Source organism: Oncorhynchus tshawytscha, linkage group LG31 (genome assembly GCF_018296145.1).
Source record: "Oncorhynchus tshawytscha isolate Ot180627B linkage group LG31, Otsh_v2.0, whole genome shotgun sequence".
Taxonomy (NCBI): Eukaryota; Metazoa; Chordata; class Actinopteri; order Salmoniformes; family Salmonidae; genus Oncorhynchus; species Oncorhynchus tshawytscha.
The window spans coordinates 25,976,600-25,998,023 of record NC_056459.1 but is presented as its reverse complement, the minus strand read 5'-3'; the positions used below and the strand labels follow the sequence as shown (position 1 = coordinate 25,998,023).

Below are 21,424 nucleotides of genomic sequence, written 5' to 3'. Positions count from 1 at the left end.
ACCTCCGGGTGTGTGTGTGTGTCCCTGTGTGCTGAGAGTGTCAGGTTCTTGTCCAGTTCTGGCATTTAGGTCGCCACCGACTAGTACATGTCCCTGGGACTGGAAATGGTTGATCGCCCCCTCTAGGATGGAGAAGCTGTCATTGTTAAATATGGGGATTCTATTGGGGGGATATAGATAGCACACATGAGGAAATGTTTCTCTGTTGAGAAAATGTCCTTATTAATTTCTAGCCAGATGTAAAATGTTCCTGTTATGACTAATTTAATAGAGTGTCAGGTCTGCTCTACCCAATTAGCATACCCCCTGAGTCCCTTCCCCGTTTCTTACCTGGTAGTTTGGTGGATGGGACTACCAGCTCTCTGTAACCTAGAGGGTAATCAGTAGGTCCGTCTCCTCCATATCATGTTTTTGTAAGATGACAATGTCTGTATTTCCAATTTCTTTGATGAAGTATGGGTTCCTGCTCTTTAGGCCAAAGGCAGATGATAGTGGGGGGTTGGGCCTGTTGCTCTGCTCACGGCCTGGGCATATGTCCTGCTGTCATGTTAAGGTTCTTGCTGAAGGGGCGGGGGCATGGGGGGCAGAAGGGGCATAGTACTGATGTGGGGGGGACTATATAGGGTGTGGCTAGAGTTTGTTTGGGGAGGGGTCGACTGGTTGGGGTGGGGATGTGGCTGGTGGTGCTATGGTCTGGGTGTAGGTCCTCTTGGTGCAGATCCTCCAGGTAGAGGCCACTGCAGTTCTGGGGCGGTGTCTCGCTAGTCTGGGCAGGGTGTCCGTTTCTCTGTTGCTTCTGTGTGAGGTTCTTGGGCTGCGTTTGCTGGTGATGTCCTTCAGGGTCCTGGCAAAGGTGGGTAACTGCTGTCTTGTAGAGGTCGACCTGGTCATAAAGGCTGTTCAAGAGTAGTGGTGTGCCAGGTAAACATTTGGTTTTGAGGCACAGTCCCAGGAAATGCTTGCATTCACTTGCTGTATGGTGGCAGGGTAAGTCTTTTCGTGGTAGCAGGGTGGAGATAACCACTTGTGCGTTGGGGAAAGTGGAATACGCTTTTCAATCACTCCCTTGAGTGCTGTGGCCACCCTTTCCTGCTGGGCTCTCAGGTTGTTTGTGCCTTATGATGTGGCTGGGGGACCCTAGTCGGTCCTCTGACAACAGCTCCATGGCACGCCGGGGTGTTCGGACAACAGAGTTTAGCCACTTGTGTTTTAGAAAAAGTTACCTCTCATCAATGTATTTCCCATTTCATTCAATGAGGAGCACAATCTCTGTCTTTTGTCCTCTGTAGGTGTGGGGGTGTTGCCAGGAGAGCTGACGGGCCTGACGGGGGGGAGGGCCTTGACTGTCCTGCTGTGGTGTTAAGACTGGTTGAGGTCTGAAGTGGGCTGTCCTGTTGGTTTCTCCGGGGGGATGGCTAGCTTTCTCATGAGTGGTTGATTGTTACACCTTAGCTTTCTCACCTCTTCCTGCAGTGCTGTTAGCTGGGCTGTGTTCCTCTGTTAGCTGTGCCATGTGTTCCTCTCTCTCCTCCTTAAGTTCTCTCACCTCGGACCGGAGTGCAGCCAGCTCTATCAGACAGTCGTCTATCTCCACCTCCAGCCCTCTGGGTACTGTAGAGGGGGTGGTGTTGTGCTGGTCTGTTTCGTGTGTCTGTGCTGTCTGGAGTGTGTGGACTAGCTCTCTCAGCTCCACCATGACTCTCTCCAGCTCTGTGAATTTATCCCTCTCAATGATGGAGGAACAGTGCATTGTGGGACCCGGGTGTGTTCAGTGCTGGGGGGGGGGGTGACTATCCTCGTCTGCAGGACAGTTTGAAGAGGTGTGATCAGACTCGCTCGGGGTGGGGGAGTCGTCACCAAGAGAAAGCTTCTCCTGCCTGATTCTGCGGAGGTCCTGTTGGAAATGTATGAAGTTGCCCTGCAACACCACTGTTCAATTCTTGTACAGGTTGACATCCCTCAAGTGGTGAGGGGGCTGTGCTTCGGCAACATGGGTGGGGTTATATTTTGCTTTGTTGGCCCTGTCCAGTGGTATCGTCGGACGGGGCCACAGTGTCCCCTGACCACCGCCTATCTCAGCCTCCAATATCTATGCTGCAATAGTCTATGTGCCAGGGAGCTAGGGTCAGTCTGTCATATCTGGTATAATTCTCCTGTCTTATCTGGTGTCCTGTGTGAATTTAAGTATCCTCCCTCTAATTCTCTCTCTCTTCCTCTCTCCCTCCCCTCCGGAGGACCTGAGCTCTAGGACCATGCATCAGTAATACCTGGCCTGATGACTCCTGGCTGTCCCCAGTCCACCTGGTTGTGCTGCTGCTCCAGTTTTAACTGTTCTGCCTGCGGCTATGTTCACCGGACGTGCTACCTTGTCCGGAACCTGCTGTTTTCAACTCTCTTTATAAATACATTTGATTGATTGATTGATTGATTTATTGACAGAGGGTGGCTCAGTCTCAGTGTCCTCGTTTTCCAATATTCAAATTTTCCACCCAATGTCAATACTTCTCTCTTTAAATAGGGTTAGTGTGTTCTTATAGCTGTGTGCCATTACCAGGGATGGTCTGTGTGGAAGACTAGGTTGTTTACATTCCCCTTTTTGTAGCGGTCAGCAAAAAGTGTCTCTGGATTGTCCATGAGGAGGTTCTCTTTGTGGTCTTTCTGTGCCTTGTCATTTTTATGTCCAAGGGGTACTGTACAGAGGGATGTCATGGAGCAGGGAGCCAAAGAGGCCTCTGCATTTGGGTGGGGGAGGAACTCTGCTGCCGTTGTTGGGCTCAGGGGCTTCACACCTCTCACACTTCAGTGCTAATTAATGTTGCAGTCGTTTCCTAGCAAGCTTGGTAGCCTTTTAACTTAGCATTCAGTCTTCATAACGTTAAATATCTAGAATTTATTGTAATGTTCTTTTCACTCTAGGCGTTCAAAGTAGCTTCAGACTGAACATTTCCTAGTCAGTTCCAGGTTGGATGATATTTTGCCTGTTGCTGGTTTTTCAGAAAGTTTTCTGGATCGTCCTTGGCAGTAAGAATCCACGGTAAATAAAATCCTTCCAGAATCATTCCAGGTCATTTTGTCCAAAATCAGGTTGTAGATTTGGAGTTTCGATTTGGAGTGAGGGTTATGTTCTGGAGGGTAGTATCCTGTTTACCTTAAATCTGTATTTTTGTAAAAACATGCAATGACCTCTCTCAACTCAATTTCATTTCCTTTCGATCTCTCTGCTTTCTCTCTCACTCTCCCTACCTCCCTCTCCCTCTCTCTCCCTCTCCCTCTCTCTCCCTCTCTCACTCTGTTTCTCTCTCTCCCTCTCTGTTTCTCTCTCTCCCTCTGCTATCTCTCTTTCTCTCTCTCTCCCTCTCTGTTTCTCTCTCTCTCCCTCTGCTATCTCTCTTTCTCTCTCCCTTTTTCTCTCTCTCCCCTCTGTTTTTCTCTCTCTCTCCCTCTGCTATCTCTCTTTCTCTCTCCCTCTGCTCTCTCTCGCCTCACTATTTCTCTCCCTCCGCTCTCTTTCTGTCATTCTCTTTCTCTCTATCTCTCTCTGCTCTCTATCTCTCTCTGCTCTCTCTCTCTTTCTCTCCCTCTTTTCTCTCTCTCTCTCTCTCTCTCTCTCTCTCTCTCTCTCTCTCTCCTGCTCTCTATTTCTCTCTCTCTCTCTAACAATCTCTCTCTCTCCCTCTCTCGCTCTCTGCTCACTCTTTCTCTCTCTCTCTCAATACTCTCTCTCACTCTCTACTTTATCGCCCTCTCCCTCTCTCTCTCTCTCTCTGCTTTCTCCCTATCTCCCCTCTCCATCTCTCTCTCTGCTCTCACTCTCACGCTCTCTCCCTCTCGCTCTTTCTGCTCTCTCCCTCTCTCTCTGCTCTCTCTCTCCCTCTCTCTCTCCCTCTCTCTGCTCTCTCTCTCCCTCTCTCTCTCTTTCTCTCTCTCGCTCTGCTGATTCTATGGTTGACCGTGTAGTTCTATAGGCCAGAGTCAGAGTTAGTGTCCAAATTATTGCCACAGATCAGAGATCACTTTACTGATTTGGGGTATTTATGACAACATTGTCTAATCCATGGTTTATATGTGATTATAACAAAGCCTGCTGGAAATCCTGGGGATGATTCTGGAGTGTTCCATGTGCAGCTTCCAATACCGTGATTCCGTACAGTGACCATTCCTGTCTGGTGAGAGAGGGGGATGGGCTTGCCCATCAGTGTGTGTGTGTGCGAGCGTGCGTGCGAGCGTGCATGTGTGTGTGTGTGTGTTTGTGTGGAGGAGTAGCCTTTCTGTCAGGTGTTGGTACTCACATTAGTCACGTAAAAACAAAGCATTCTGGGAGGTGCTGATGGGCGACACAAAGGGAGCATCCAGACTCCCCTCTGTGTCAATTGATACCCGATCCCCCCTCTCTCTCTCTCTCTCTCTCTCTCTCTGTGTGTTTATGTGTTTATGTGTGTGTGTGTGGCGAGGGGGTACTGGGGATGGGGGCGTCTTATTGGCTGCCAGGCTGGGGTCACAGTGAGGTCGAGACTTACGTGATGGATGGACTACTCTGTCTCTACCCTGGGTTTCCTTCTCCTCCCATTCCCTTGCGCTCTCGCTCTCTTCCTAAATTGTTTTCTCTACTGCGGTCTCCATCTCATGCTCTCTTTCTTTCTTCCAATTCCCTCTCTTTATCTCTCCCAGTGTCTTTCTCTCTCACTCTCTTTCTTTCACTCTCTGTTTAAAATAAAATTCCTCGCAATATCTCTAAATGCATTTCATTTTAATGCATTTTCTCGCTCCACTCCTTCGGATTCAATTTCCCTCTCAGCCTTTGTCATTATTTTATAGATCACCATGTCTCTCTCCCCTCTCCCCCCAGTCTTCTTCTCTCTTTCAGATGTGCTGGTCTTCCATCAGTCATTTCAGGTCTAAACCAGAGAAACCTCATCACATGCCCTTCCACTTTCTGCTCCCTCAAGCCCTCAATTCTTTGTTTTCCCTTCCCTCCATCCCTCCTCTCTCTCTTTTCTCTCTATCCCTCCTCTCTCTGAACCCTCTATGCCTGCTCTCTCTGTTCCCTCCTTCCCTCCTCTCTCTCTTCTCTCTCTATCCCTCCTCTCTCTGTTCCCTCCATCCCTCCTCTCTCTCTTCTCTCTCTATCCCTCCTCTCTCTGTTCCCTCCATCCCTCCTCTCTCTCTTCTCTCTCTATCCCTCCTCTCTCTGTTCCCTCCATCCCTCCTCTCTCTCTTCCCTCCTCTCTCTCTTCTCTCTCTATCCCTCCTCTCTCTCTTCACTCCATGCCTGCTCTCTCTGTTCCCTCCATCCCTCCTCTCTCTCTTCTCTCTCTATCCCTCCTCTCTCTGTTCCCTCCATCCCTACTCTCTCTCCTCTCTCTCTATCCCTCCTCTCTCTCTTCTCTCTCTATCCCTCCTCTCTCTCTTCTCTCTCTATCCCTCCTCTCTCTGTTCCCTCCATCCCTCCTGTCTCTCTTCTCTCTCTATCCCTCCTCTCTCTGAACACTCCATGCCTGCTCTCTCTCTTCCCTCCATCCCTCCTCTCACTCTTCTCTCTCTATCCCTCCTCTCTCTGTTCCCTCCATCCCTCCTCTCTCTCTTCTCTCTCTATCCCTCCTCTCTCTCTTCTCTCTCTATCCCTCCTCTCTCCTCTCTCTATCCCTCCTCTCTCTCTTCTCTCTCTATCCCTCCTCTCTCTGTTCCCTCCATCCCTCCTCTCTCTCTTCTCTCTCTATCCCTCCTCTCTCTGAACCCTCCATGCCTGCTCTCTCTGTTCCCTCCATCCCTCCTCTCTCTCTTCTCTCTCTATCCCTCCTCTCTCTTCTCTCTCTATCCCTCCTCTCTCTCTTCTCTATCTATCCCTCCTCTCTCTCTTCTCTCTCTGTCCCTCCTCTCTCTCTTCTCTCTCTATCCCTCCTCTCTCTGTTCCCTCCATCCCTCCTCTCTCTCTTCTCTCTCTATCCCTCCTCTCTCTTCTCTCTCTATCCCTCCTCTCTCTTCTCTCTCTATCCCTCCTCTCTCTTCTCTCTCTATCCCTCCTCTCTCTGTTCCCTCCATCCCTCCCCTCTCTCTTCTCTCTCTCTCTCCTCCTCTCTCTGTTCCCTCCATCCCTCCCCTCTCTCTTCTCTCTCTATCCCTCCTCTCTCTGTTCCCTCCACCCCTCCTCTCTCTCTTCTCTCTCTATCCCTCCTCTCTCTGAACCCTCCATGTCTCCTCTCTCTGTTCCCTCCTTCCCTCCCCTCTCTGTCCCCTCTATCCCTCCTCTCTCTGTCCCCTCTATCCCTCCACTCTCTCTCTTCTCTCCATTCATCCTCTTTCTGCTCTCCCCATCCCTCCACTCTCTGTTGTCTCCATCCCGCATGCCTTCATCAGAAGGCCTGAAGACTGCTGAGGAGAGGATCTTTAAACGGAGAGACAAGACTGCTAATAGACTCATTATTATCATGTAAGTACAGGTGAGACTTGCTTCTAATCCAATAAAAATAAGAAAGTGATTGGCTGCTCACTACTTGACAGGCCCATGAAACTGATGTTTATTGAGCTAAAGTTCACCCTTGGGAGCAATAAACAGTATCATTCACTCTCTTTTTATTGCTTTATCGTTTGACATGTTTAGGTGGTTGTAATTCCTGTATTTTCAATTGTTCATTATAGACACTCTTCAATGACTTAACCTGACCTAGTTCACCTAGTTAACCAAACTCCCGAGTGGCGCAGCAGTCTAAGGCACTACATCTCAGTGCTAGAGGCGTCACTACAGACACCCTAGTTTGAATCCAGGCTGTATTCCACCTGGCCATGATTGGGAGTGCCATACGGTGGTGCGTAATTGGCTCAGCATTGTCCTGGTTTAGTTGGTGTAGGCCGTCATTGTAAATAAAAATTTGTTCTTAACTGACTTTCCTAGTTAAATAAAGGTTATTTTAAAAAACCTGTCCAAGTAGGGTTGTAAAATGTTGGTAACTTTCCCAGAATGTCCTGGTTTTCCAGAAATCCTGGTTGGAAGATTTTCAGAATCGGGGGATTAAGCAGGAAATCTGAGAATACTCCAACCAGGATTTCTAGAAAAACTGAAATGTACAACCCTATCTATACCTTGTGTGAAGCAGTAGATGTAACTGGACTAGAGATAACTATAGTAGCTTTTTTTTTAAACTGCATTTCCAGCCTAACGCTACATCGCACATTCTACAAGCAACATCAGAGAGACATAATGTCATCTCTCACACTCTTCCTCTCTCTCTCATCACCGTTCTCTCTCTCTTTATTTTTTTCTCGATCATACTGTCAATCCCTCCATCGGCTCGATCCCTTAATCGGCACCCGGAGACCCACATCTGTCGATGGTGGAATTCATTTTGTCTGCCACTCAGAGGGGAGGGGTCAATGGCTGCCGACGTGCCAATAACCAGACTACCCTGATGAGTTCTGTCTGTCTGTCTATCAGCCTGTCTCTCTCTCTGTCTGTCTGTCTGTCTGTCTGTCTGTCTGTCTGTCTGTCTGTCTGTCTGTCTGTCTGTCTGTCTGTCTGTCTGTCTGTCTGTCTGTATGTATGTATGTCTGTCTGTGTGTCTGTCTATCAGCCTGTCTCTGTCTGTCTGTCTGTCCGTCTTGCCTGTCTGTCTGTCTGTCTGTCTGTCTGTCTGTCTGTCTGTCTGTCTGTCTGTCTGTCTGTCTGTCTGTCTGTCTGTCTTGTCTGTCTGTCTGTCTATCAGCCTGTCTGTCTGTCTGTCTGTCTGTCTGTCTGTCTGTCTGTCTGTCTGTCTGTCTGTCTGTCTGTCTGTCTGTCTGTCTGTCTGTCTGTCTGTCTGTCTGTCTGTCTGTCTGTCTGTCTGTCTGTCTGTCTGTCTATCAGCCTGTCTGTCTGTCTGTCTGTCTGTCTGTCTGTCTGTCTGTCTGTCTGTCTGTCTGTCTGTCTGTCTGTCTGTCTGTCTGTCTGTCTGTCTGTCTGTCTGTCTGTCTGTCTGTCTGTCTGTCTGTCTGTCTGTCTGTCTGTCTGTCTGTATGTCTGTCTGTCTGTCTGCCTGTCCGTCTCTGTCAGTCTGTCCATCTGTCTATCAGTCTGTCTCTGTCTATCTGTCTGTACATCTGTCTATCTGTCTATCTGTCTATCTGTCTGTACATCTGTCTATCTGTCTATCTGTCTGTACATCTGTCTGTCTGTTTGACTTTCAGGATCTGGACGTATGTCATTGCATCATGTGGGAGGTGTGTGTGTGTGTGTGTGTGTGTGTGTGTGTGTGTGTGTGTGTGTGTGTGTGTGTGTGTGTGTGTGTGTGTGTGTGTGTGTGTGTGTGTGTGTGTATACAGTGCTGTGAATAAATATTTGCCCCATTTCTAATGTTCTCGACATTTGTGGGTTTTCAACATGAACTGCTCGCTTCAAGTCCAGCCACACCATCTCAGTTGGGATTAGGTCTGGACTATTTGTTGCTTTTTAGCCATTTTCCTGTGGACTTGATTGTGTGTTTTGGATCACTGTCTTTCTGCGTGACCCAGCTGCACTTCAGCTTCAGAGCTGACAAGGTAAAAATCTGTTGTTCTGCCCCTGAGCATGGCAGTTAACCCAGCCCCCCCCACACACACACACACACACACACCTCTCTGATTCAGAGGGGTTGGGTTACATGTAGAAGTCACATTTCAGTTGAATACATTCAGTTGTACAGCTGACTAAGTATCCCTCTTTCCCTTTCAGCTGGCAGACAGATGGCCTGACATTCTCTTGTAGAAGTTTCTGATACAGAGCTAAATTCATGGTTCATTATATGAAGGCAAGTCGTCCAGGTCCTGAGGCACCAAAGCATCCCCAAACCATCACACTACCGCCATAAGGGTCTTACTGTGGAATGCAGTGTTTGGTTTTCGCCAGCCATAATGGGACCGATGTTGTCCAATACGTTATACTTTTGACTCATCTGTCCATAGAACATTCTTCCAAGAGTCTCGATGATCATCCAGGTACTTCCAGGTGTTTTTTGGCAAACTTGAGTTTGCTCTTTTTGGAAGAGATGGGTCCCATTATGTCTGGTGAAAACCAAACACTGCATTCTACAGTAAGAACCTTATATCAAAATTACTCCACGGTGAGGTGAGAGACTAATCAACAACTACAGGAAATATTTGGTTGGAGTCATTGCAGCTAAAGGTGGCACAACCAGTTATTGAGTGTAAGGGGGCAATTACTTTTTCACACAGGTGAATAGGAGGTTACATAACTTTGTGTGTGTGTGTGTGTATTTGTAGCACACGTACATGCATGTGTGTGTGTGATAACCACAATCAGTTGTATTGAGGGCCCAAGGGCCTATTGCTGTGGGTGTTTACTTGTACTGTTCAGTGTGTGTGTGTGTGTGTGTGTGTGTGTGTGTGTGTGTGTGTGTGTGTGTGTGTGTGTGTGTGTGTGTGTGTGTGTGTGTGTGTGTGTGTGTGTGTGTGTGTGTGTGCGTGCGTGTGTGTGTGTATTTGCGTGTGAATACCTGTGTACCTTCAGCTGTCCTGTCCCTTTCACACTGTGATGGCTGCTGATGATGTCATATCATCCCTTTATCACATGTTCCTTCTTATCATCATCTGATGACTCTTCTTCGGCTCTCTGCCTAAAGAAGGGAGCAGAAGTGAGGACAGACGTCATACCTGATCACAGAAACACAAAGTGTTGTTTGATGATTTCTTCAGAACATAGGTAGGCCTATAGGTTCATGTCTACAAGGTGAAATAGATCCACAAACACATACAGACAGACGCTCACACACACATAGAGAGAGAGAGAGAAGTTCAATGGTGGATGTCTCAGATCTGTTTAGCATGTTCAAACATCACCTCGTGCTATTCTTGTCATTGAGCACTAAAACCCCAAACTGTTTATGGCGTATCCTTTGGAGACACTATCCACTTCACAACATTGATTCATGTTGAGAAAAAAAAGATAGAAACGTTTTGGGAAGAAAAACTGGCTCTGTGCTGTCTACTCCCCAAAGGAGTCTTCCTTGGATAGAGAAAAGTCTGAAGAATAGAAAACTAAATGGACAGATTCGTGATAAATAACGTTTCAAACTTCTGAGAGGGTTTTAGTTTACAAATGGAACGCATTAAGTTTAACAAATTGTTGAAAGAGTGTGCGCGCCAGCCCGAATGTCCGCGCCAGCCTGCCTCAATCACTCTTGCAGAGACGACATCGATAAACACAACAGAAGTCCAGAAAGCAAGGCTTGCTGGGAAAACGAAGAATCAAACAAAGTTAAAAACTGAAGTAAACCGTTGAACGAATAGATATTTATTTTTGTTGCTAACAATGCATTTGAGAGTTGCATCCATCAGACTCATCTGAGAAAACTTTATCACACACAGTAGTATTTGGTTCCTGTTAAGATGATTTAGTTATGTTTTTAGCAAGTTAATTTTGTCAGATAATATAACAATCAGCTGTACATGTTATTGAAAATGTAGTGGTTTGTGGTATCTTTTTTATTTCCACAATGTTAAGCATTAACTTATTTGAATAAAATTGAAAGGGGGAGAGTTGCAACCCTGAAATTGTAGGGCCTATATCGGAATTGCATATTATAACAGTTAGTTTATGTATTGGTCTAATGGTTACAAAAACAAATGACGAGAAAACGTTTCTAGAGACATTAGCCTACTATTACTATGATCTTAACGATCCAGTTGAAAGAGAGAAAAAATGAAATTACGATATTATATTAGACGCTTCCTCAAATAATTAGTTTTGGTCTAAAGCATTCAATTAATCTAGTTTACAAAAGATAATCAAAAAAATAAACAAACGAAGTTGTTATGGCAAACGTGCTAATACCTTTCCGATTCAGTTGAATCAGTTATTAAAACCACTTGTTGAAAGTTAATATAATTAGATTATGGTACTTTTACCGCCGAAAAAAAACGGTTGGTTTGGAAACGAGAAAAATGATAACATTAGGCCTCCCTAGAATATATCAAGACAAATAGAAATATTCCCGACATATTTAGATTTCACTTGAAAATTTCATGTGAGCACTCAAAAAGTGTTTTTACATTTGGATAATAAAATGTTGCATTACATTCTCCAATGCTCAAGTTGTTTTGTACAAATTGTCCTTCCTGGTCCAAATCCAGGATACACGATGAAATATTTATTCAATTTCATAATCTACGTCACCTCCTTATGTCAAAACTTTTAAACATCTATTCCCCCATCACAAGGCCGTAATTGTTTACGTCAGACATCTATCATGAACACTGTTTATCCGCGAGCCTAATGGGTACCATCAACTAGGCTTACACAAGAACACCACGTGAGCAGAATCTACCGGCCGGAGTCAGTGAAAGGGTTGTTCTAACATACCTTTATTCTGAGGTCATACGTAAAAACGTGAATTATACCTACAACAGATGTGTCCTGCTAAAACCGAGAAGGAGTATTGCTTTGTAGCTAGATTGTGTAGCTAGATTGTGTAGCTAGATTGTGACTGTGTTGTTTGCCCAGTGTGGTCTTTAAACTTTTGTTTGGGTTCGGGGCTGCTGTGACAAACAGCCTCAGAGAGGAATGGTGACCGCGGAATGACCCCGAGTTTTCTTTACTTGGTGTTTTTAATTCAATCCTCGTCGCCCTGGTACCCAGAGTTCATACGGTGTTCGTCGTCCTGGTACCCAGAGTTCATACGGTGTTACTGCTGGTGTAGGGGAACGTTCAGTGGTTCCAAAGGCCTCGTGTAGGCTACAGAAAGAAAGAAGAGAATAGCGGATAGGCTTCATATAGACAGACGGATATGAAACTCCAGGCAAAAACGACACATGTTGGTAGCCTATAGCCTACAGCTGGGTTCTTTTGGTAAATATTATGTATTTTGAATTCAATTGAATACAGGCCTAGCCTATATATCATAAACTGACATAGATATGGATCATACTATGCATCATAGATAGAACTGCCGTAGAACAGTTGCTAAAGATAGCCTACGTTGACTATAGTAGTGAGTATAGTAACGTTGAGTATAGTAACTCTAACCATAGTAATATCTGATAGGTTGTCCTAATATTGTAATATTATTGCATAAAAATACATTTACAATTTAACCATGGACCAACTATGAAGCATGAAGATTATCGAATGAATGTTGCAAGAACAACGTTTTATTTGAAATAGTATTGGAAATTATATTTTCTGTTTTGGCCATTTATTTTGGATAAAACTCGAACATTATAGTATAAATGTAATTTATTGTGAGATTCAAATTGTCAAACTACAAATAAATAAATAAAACCCTGTTTGTGGACTCATACTCTGGCACAATTGGGTGGACATGTTTTACAATGACATACATGTATTTTCCAATAGGCCTGTGTTAATACATGTCCTTATTTCCTTGTGCTTCCTGCGTTATTGGCGTTTTAAACAAGTCTACACAAGTAATCGCATTAATGATTTCATAAGCACGGCCCTGCACGGTGACGCAAACGATATAGAGACAGACGCCAGCTCTCTGTCCTCATGGCAAACATAAAATATAATACCAACGGTCATTTTGTAGATATCGATTACATTTCGAAAGATTCGAAACACAAACAAGGGTCTAGGTTTATTTTAAAAGATTATTGGACAAATTTGTGGAATTAAATGTTATATAAAATGATCTCTTAAAATTAATACATTGTGATCAATTGGCTTTACTGAAAATTATCTTGCAAATTTCTATTATTTCAAATAAAATATTTGAAGCAAGGAAAATAATTGTATTTTAAATCATGTGAAACAATGAGCTCATTTTGGATATGCTACAGGCTCAACATTTGTGTAACATGTTATCGTAATTTAACATGCAAATAGGCTATTCACTATGTAACATTCAGTGAAAACACGTGTCATATTAGCAGGTCAGATTTTGAGCAGAGAAAACGACAAGTTCATTAATTGACTATTGGGAACTTTTGATCACATATGGACCATTGTATGTAACATTTAAGAAGAATTGTGTTCACGAAAATAGCATATATTTATATCTAAATAACATATATATTTAAACTGTGTATACAGCCTAGGGCATCAACCAACTGGTAGGCAGGCCAATGTTTGAAAGTGGCTAGACGACCGACAAACATGACTGGCCTGGTCTATCAACCAACACAAATACCAAACCCCTGATGAACATCGTTGTTTATATGTATGACTATTTATACAGAAACACCCCTAGTATTCAGGAATGACGGTGTCTTTCAGGATTTTACCCTCACAAAAAAAGTAAAATGGGACAACAAGATGTCAATGTCTAATCAAACAATCCTTTTTTTTGTGTCCAAAACTGATCAGATGGTGGCCCAATTTCAAACCAATAAGGAGAATGTCTATCATTAGAAATAACTAAACGTTTCCCAAACTCTCCACGGAAAAAGAAACGTCAGCATCACTTACGTTGCTAGTCCAATCGGTTCCGGCTATCTCCTGAGAGCCCGAGCTAGCTGGCGAGGCCTAGCGCACAATAGCAGCTCTCTCAGGTGGATTTCAACCTCGAGTTCAGCTAGCAGACATGTTTTGCCTGAAAAACGTAACGTGACGTGTTCGGAATAAGTAACAGTTCTTTAAAGAAAAATCTGTCGTTTTAGACCAGTGTGTAAACTTACTGTTTTGTGGCAGCTTGAAACTCATCCAATTCATACCAATATTTGCTTTTGCCACTTTCCAATGGTTGCAATCCAAATTCAAAATATAAAAGAAAAAGGCAGGTTAATGGAACTGTGGGTGTGTTCGGTGTGAGAGTGGTGAGGACGGTGAATTGGCTTACTATTTTGGTTTATTTTCATATCATATTCATATATTTATTTTCCTCAATGGAAGCTATTGAAATGAGGAACAATAAAGGTGTAAGTACCAGCCCACGTGTGTCCAAATAATACACGCTAAACCCAGTCAACATTTGAAAATATATAGGTCCGCTGTGTTTTATGATTGTTTGGTTCAACATCGCTAATGGGAGATGAAGCACAAGTAGTCCTACCGTAATCCTTTGATTTGTGTGTGTGTGTGTGTGTGTGTGTGTGTGTGTGTGTGTGTGTGTGTGTGTGTGTGTGTGTGTGTGAGTGTGTGTGTGAGTGTGTGTGTGAGTGTGTGTGTGAGAGAGAGAGAGAGAGAGAGAGAGAGAGAGAGAGGGGGGGGGGTACAAATCTGTCATTCTGCCCCTGAACAGGCAGTTAACCCACTGTTCCTAGGCCATCATTGAAAATAAGAATTTGTTCTTAACTGACTTGCCTAGTTAAATAAAGATTTAAAAATACTCTCCAGTCATTATGACAGACACTCATCTTCCCGTATGACCACGTGCATTGACATTTCTCTGTATTTATTGGACATAGGCCTACATCTATCTAATAGATCAATGGACATAGGCCTACATCTATCTAATAGATCAATGGACATAGGCCTACATCTATCTAATAGATCAATGGACATAGTCCTCATCTATCTAATAGATCAATGGACATAGGCCTACATCTATCTAATAGATCAATGGACATAGGCCTACATCTATCTAATAGATCAATGGACATAGGCCTACATCTATCTAATAGATCAATGGACATAGGCCTACATCTATCTAATAGATCAATGGACATAGGCCTACATCTATCTAATAGATCAATGGACATAGGCCTACATCTATCTAATAGATCAATGGACATAGGCCTACATCTGTCCTCTATTTGTCCTTCTCAATGTGGACAGGGGATCCGAAAGCGCATGACTCCCATCGCACACCGTTGGTACTTGACACGTCATCTAGCACATTGCGATATTTGTACCTGTACCTTATGTACTGCCGAAGCCAAGTCTCTGCCCATATTCAACCGTGGATCTAGAGCATCCGCTCTGACGTATTCCACACCTTTCCCAGCCTTATGCCGTCAGGGGGAGATGCCACACATCTCTGGTACCTTGAGGAGCCTGACAGACACACCGAAAATGATAGGAGCAGAGGGGCTCATCCTTGTCAATATCCTCCTCTCGATGTTTTAATCTATTACCTTTTTTGTCCCTTCAATAAGCCAGCAGCTCGATAAGGTTGTCATCGCGAATGCCACTGACGTCTGCGCTCTCCTCCCTTCCGTGGAAAAACATGCCTTTATTATGCCAATAATGCTTTAACCCATGGGACGGGAGTGCGCACGGCTGCATGCACTGACAACGTTTAAACTGGAACACATAAAGCCCTATGCTGGAGAGATAATGACGTTGAACTTCGGACATGAGAAACCTTAAACTATTGTATTGTAGTCGATTACTATAGTCGGGTCATTCTCAGAGGCCTGTATACAGGTACACTTGCAATGCTATCATATAAGAATAACACTATTGTAGTAGCATCTAGGGGCATATGGGTCATGTCTTCCACTTTGCACGGGTCTCCTTTGACAGAAATGGGCTCTGTTCCATTTTGACGAGAGATCCAAATTTGAATGCTTGGTCATGCATGGCGAGAAAAAAGGCCTATGATCATCCTTTTAGCCACAATAAACATACATCCAGAAAATGTCGTAGAGGCAAAAGCACTTTAATACACATATTTTGACCCGTAAACATCGCGCTGAAAAACCCTTTACATGTGCTCTGCTCGAATAAATAGTAACAGACAAGCCTTATAAGACATACGTCATCATCGGTCTCCAAACTGATAAAACTCAGTGTCCAATCAAGTATAGGCTACATGAAAGCTTGGCGTATCATGCAAACCTCACACAATACATTCAGATTGACACTCGCGACACTAGGATAGTACAAACACAGGCCGGAAACACAGGTTTGAAAATGATTCGGGAGGTATTCTAAGAATGTGCCAGCAGTGATTCCACACATAAGAGTTCTCCTGGCTGATTGTGCGTAAAACACAACTCCTAGTGCAAACAGTCTGCGAAAGTAGTGCTGCACTGTCTAATGAATCAATCTGGCACACATGAGGTATTTGTTTCGTTGTGCAGCTTGTGTAGGTTATAAATCCAGCTCGTTGTGGAGCAATGGTACACTCTGCAGCATTTGACTTGGGAAAGTATCCCATGTGCACTATGATTACTCTACACATGAACGAACAATTGGAATAGAAATCTGACAGATTTGAACTCACAACTCCATGAACTGGTCAGATGTGTTACCCTGTTTAAACCACAAATTACAACACACCATAGATGAACCACGTAGCCAGGACAATAGCCCAATCTCATTGTCTCAAAATTCACCAAGTAGTGCATACATTTTTATATTTACCTTGTTCAAATTAATTTAACCTATCCGAATTAGGACTTGTATATTATATTTACTATATGTAGACCGTTGCCACGCGGCAAGGATTCTTTAGCTGGAGGAGTATGGGTCAACCCCAGAGGACACTGTTGAAGAGGCTGGAGATGGGGTGGAGGGGGCGGAGAGGGACTTCTCAGATCCGGCTGCTTTTTCCGGGCAGCTATCCCTCGGGTCTGACACTGCGGCATTGGTGGGCAGCAGGCATTCCTTCTCGCGCTTCTTCTGTTTCATCCGGCGGTTCTGGAACCAGATTTTGACCTGAGTCTCGTTCAGCTGAAGCGCTGCCGCGATCTCCACGCGCCGCGCGCGGGTCAAATACTTGTTGAAGTGGAACTCCTTCTCAAGCTCGGTGAGTTGTTTGGTGGTGAAGTTGGTCCGGACGGTGTTGGACTGCCCCCCATAGCCATACTCCCCTGATCTGCCTGTAGAGGAATGAAGGGAGAACATGAGGGCTACCTGGAGGTCAGGACTAAATAAAGGCCAAGGAAGTTGGAGAACTGACACATTTCTCCCAACCTATGATCCTTAGAAACCGTGTGCCACGCACACATGTTTGGAAAGGTACTGTCATTTTGACGCACAATGGTTTAAAAGTTAACATAACTAAAAGTAGTTCAAATGTATATGTTCAAATGCACAACAATGTAAACATTGCCACAATTACTTTGTGACATGTTAATCTTCACGCATTCAACCTTTCATGCATGCTCAAATCACTTATGATGACATCAGTGGAATGCTTCGTTACTTTGTATTCAATATTTTACGAAAGGCAAACAGTTCATCACCGTTTTCACGCGTCATGCGTGGGTATTAGATGCCTGCTTAGATGTCCACTTTCTCCAACACCCCAAAATGTTCCATGCATTCCAGATATCACACCCAAGACAAACCAGACACCATACCAATAGCTTACCAGGCCTACAACTCAGGCTTACAACTGGTAATTATATATGGCCCAACACTTCAAAACACGTCCTAAAGGAGAGTTTGGCCAACTTGAGAGCTGAATACCATAGAACTGAATGCCCTGTTGTTGCATCTAAGAAGCGTTCCATAATGTCACTCACCATGCGTAATTTGGATACGATCTATGTGGCGTCAGAATGGCTGCCATGACATTGTGGTGTTGTGTCAGCGTGTCATTGTGAAATCATATCTATTTGAAACTGCAATGGCCAAACCTTCATCCTCCACTCTGCTCTTGGGTTACTTCCTCCAAAATCTGTCTTTACTACACCTGTTCCAATAATAACAGGCGGCCAATCGATCTATTACTCACACTCTACATTTGGGTTTATGAGAGGTGCATTCATCTGTCAACTTATGCATGGTACGGCACCCACCTGTCTTGGGCGGGTTCCTCTTCACTTTCATCCAATCGAAGGTCTGTGCGTTGGAGGCGCTCTCGGAGGACAGGGGCGAGCAGCACGAGTCAAGGTGGGCCGCGTGCAGGGGTGACAGCGGGTTTGAGCACCCAGAGAAAGGAGGCAGGTTCGCCTGCTCGTGCCCGCCACCATAGGTGGCGTGAGCGTACTGGAGCTGACCCAGCGGCGCTCCCCCGTAACCTTGGCGATGCTGCGGTACCATGGACGAGGAAATGTTGCCGGAGTACATTAATGGGGCGCACTGGGGGAAACCCGTGGCCGACTCCACTTCCTGGTTCAGTGCGTAATGGTTGTAGGTGGCACAGAAGCCCTGGGGTCCATAGCCCGAGCCGCAGGCAGGATGGGCCCCATAGGCTAAACCCAGAGAGCCAGTAGGAGTCTGGTAGGACCCCGTTTGGTGAGGGATGCCATCCGGGGAAGACCTATTGGGCATGAAGCGCTCATCCGCCCCACAGTTGTTCACGGTGACTGCGCAGGACTGGAATGTAGTAATTCCGTGGTCTGAGTGGAAAGCCCTGACTGAGCAGGACCCGCCGTCGCCGCTCATCACAGAGTAATCTAAGAAGCTGCTCATTGTAGCATTGTCTCAGCGGGACTGAGACCGTCCACAAAAGGCCCGGTCTTCTGATGAATCTCTCCTTGTCTCACCCTGGGTGACCGTGCCACCTTACCGGTTCCCTGCCTTATCAGATAAGGGAGGGGGTAACACAGGGCGATATCAATGAAACGGTGGGTGGTCACGTGGACCGGGTCAGCCAGTGAGCTGCTTGGCCCTGTCCCCTTAGCTGTGACAGATTGGTGTCTGAGTGGGTATTTAAATTCCAAGCGCTCGTCGATCAAGGTGACGTGCTTCGGCACTAATGTATTGGCCGAGCAAACAATGAGCCCGGAGGCAGACACCGCAGACAGCGCTCAGGTCGCATGTAGAGCGGGGAACAGCAAATACGGCATCCACTCTATAGCCTGCCCTGCTCGGATGACTGTCTGGAGAATAGTTATAGGCTATCCCAGACCCTCCAGGAAAATGACCTACTCTGTTTCTTCAGTATGCACGAGGTAAGGTGGCATTTCAAGATGAACAGGGGGATATGGAAACATAACTGAATGTATTTTGAGAGAGAGAGAGAGAGAGAGAGAGAGAGAGAGAGATAAGAGACTGTGTTAATATCATCAGCTGGTTGGCATGGAGACGTGAGTCCCTCTCAACTGCAACTTACCATACCCGTGGGCCTATTCAACAGGATTCAACGTGCATTATGTTATTTCACTAGATTGGGGTCTGTATACATCACTTATGTATCAAGGACTTCCCCGTCGTTTGACCTCATCTCTGCGTTGATAGAGGGACAGAGGCATTGTAGGGTTTAGATTTCTTTGAGGCAGGCTAGCTGAGCCCCGCGATGATATTTGAAGACCACAGAGTTGACCCATCACCAAGAATCATAGTGACACAGTTTTAATAGTGTTGCTCCAAAGGCCAGTCTACAGTGTAGGTTCCTCTCGTGATCAAGTGATCAGCTGATTTAATATTGTGAGGTCTGTGTTGTAAGGCTCCTACAGCCTGAGGAGAAACTGCTGCTTGATTAGACCGTTTGAGAAATGAATGTTGATGAAATATACTGTTGCAGAGAAAGGGTAAAATATAGGGTGACTGGTACTCCCAGTCCTGGTGCTAAGCTCTCTCAATTGAATACAAAGGAATTTATTGGCATGGGAAACATGTTTACATTGCCAAAGCAAGTGGAATAGATGACAAACAGAAGTGAAATAAACCATCAGAAATTAATAGTAAACATTACACTCACAAAAGATTCAAAAGAATAGAGACATGTCAAAGGTTATATTACTGGCTATGGACAGTGTTGTAACAATGTACAAATAGTTATTCAAGTAGGGGTTTGTTCTTCAATGGTTGCTCTTTGCTTGTGGCAACAGGTCACACATATTTCTGCTGTGATGGCACACTGTGTTATTTTACCTAGTATATATGGGAGTTTATCCAAATTAGATTTGTTTTCAAATTCTTTGTGGGTCTGTGTAATCTGAGGGAATTATGCTCATACATTTGACACGAGGTTAGGATGTGCAGCTCAGTTTCCACCTAATTTTGTGGGCAGTGGGCACATAGCATATCTCTCTCTCTCTCTCTCTCACACACACACACACACACACACACACACACACACACACACACACACACACACACACACACACACACACACACACACACACACACACACACACACACACACACACACACACACACACACACACACACACAAAACCCAAGTCATATAGGCTCCATCATAGTCACAAAGTATGTTTTTATATAACGTCACAAAGACATGTGACATGATGTTTCAAAATCAGTTGCAAGCTGAACTGTATGATCATTGTTATCGCACACAGATAGACACATATCAGAAGGGCACATATCACACTCACACTTTAATTAACAAAGACAGAGAGAGGACGAGGGTAGAGTGAGAAGAGGGGGAGAGGGGTTTGCGCCCCTACTGGATGATGAGAGGACTGTATGGCCTAGTGTCGGTCATTCTTACAATAGCCTATTTTCCTTCTCAGCAGTATTTCCCCCGCGGTAGTAGATTAGCTCACATTGAGCTTCTAGAGCACAACCCGTATGAACGCTGATAGGGCCTATCTTACATTTAGCATAAAAACGGACTGACACTACAAGACTCTTAATTCTAAGAAATGCAAGAAAGTATCACACTCCTTCCTTACTCTTCCATTTTCTCCCTTCATCATCTCTCTCTCTCTACAACGGCGCACACAGCCTAGCCCCTAGTAGTGCGTGGGCGCAGCATTGAATCTCTTCCCCAGGCCATGAACGTTCCAGAATACGCTTTGTGCGAACATGGAATGGGGAGAGAAAAGGCGCATTGTTTCGGAATGATTTCGTTACCAGCCTTTGGAAAGGAAAGCCCACGTTGGACCAGAGTTGTATAGCCTAGGCTTATATAGCAGCTTTCCTCTTGATTATGTGCATAGCCTATACACGCCCACTGCCAGTTTGTTTTTAGGAAGTTAAATATTGGCTAAACGTCACTCCAGTTAAATGTAATAAGACTATGCACTTAACTTTGCAATGATACGTTTTATGATCGATCCATGCTATGTAGCAACCGGTGGTTAGTATGCCCACAAGCATAAGCATGTTGAGTGGTGTAGGAATGTAATAATTCTACTCAAATTTCATACAACTTCCACAGTAAAATGGTCAATACACACATTTCTCCAAGACTGTGGATAAATATATTTCTGCAAGAACAAAACACATTTATAGCCGAAAGCCATTTTGCCCTAATAGATTATTCTTATGAAAATCTCAATTTAACCAAATGTATTTCTTGGCATAGGCCTACACTGTTCCCCAATCATTAAATGCATTAGAGCTATTTTTAGAAAATGTAAAAAGTTTAAAATGAATACTAATGTATAGGCCTGCAGCAGCCTGTTTTGAAATAGGCTACTTATAGAACGAGGGGTGACATGCTTCTGCTGCCCGCTTCCCTGCACGCTTGGAGAGCCCGCGCGCTGTATTTGAACAGCTATAAAAATGAATTATTACCAAAAGCCTACAAAGCTTCCGCATTTTTGGCTTCGAATTGCGAATCCCATACAAAAACATTTTATTTGTGCGTTATACATCACAATTGGTCTCTTTGATGCCATTCTTATTAATGACGGGGTTTGATTTATGAGCTCGGGAAACATGGCCCGAGCATTTGCCTCCCCATGCACCCAG

General features: G+C 44.8%; 1 protein-coding gene across 1 annotated transcript; it reads right to left on the bottom strand.

The window, feature by feature from the left end:
- Nucleotides 1-15,518: 15,518 nt before the first annotated feature.
- hoxa1a (homeobox A1a) lies at nucleotides 15,519-18,337 on the bottom strand. The gene is made up of 2 exons (XM_024402368.1): nucleotides 17,614-18,337; nucleotides 15,519-16,689 (listed from the first exon to the last, which is right to left on the bottom strand). Exons 1-2 carry the CDS (start codon nucleotides 18,227-18,229, stop codon nucleotides 16,319-16,321), a joined length of 987 nt encoding a protein of 328 aa, XP_024258136.1. The 5' UTR covers nucleotides 18,230-18,337; the 3' UTR covers nucleotides 15,519-16,318.
- Between the last annotated feature and the right edge of the window lie 3,087 nt (nucleotides 18,338-21,424).

Coding starts and splice junctions, on each gene's coding strand:
- hoxa1a (XM_024402368.1), bottom strand. CDS start 18,229: ATGAGCAGCTTCTTAGATTACTCTGTGATGAGCGGCGACGGCGGGTCC. Junction 16,690..17,613: donor GAGGAACCCGCCCAAGACAG/GTGGGTGCCGTA, acceptor ATTCCTCTACAG/GCAGATCAGGGGAGTATGGC.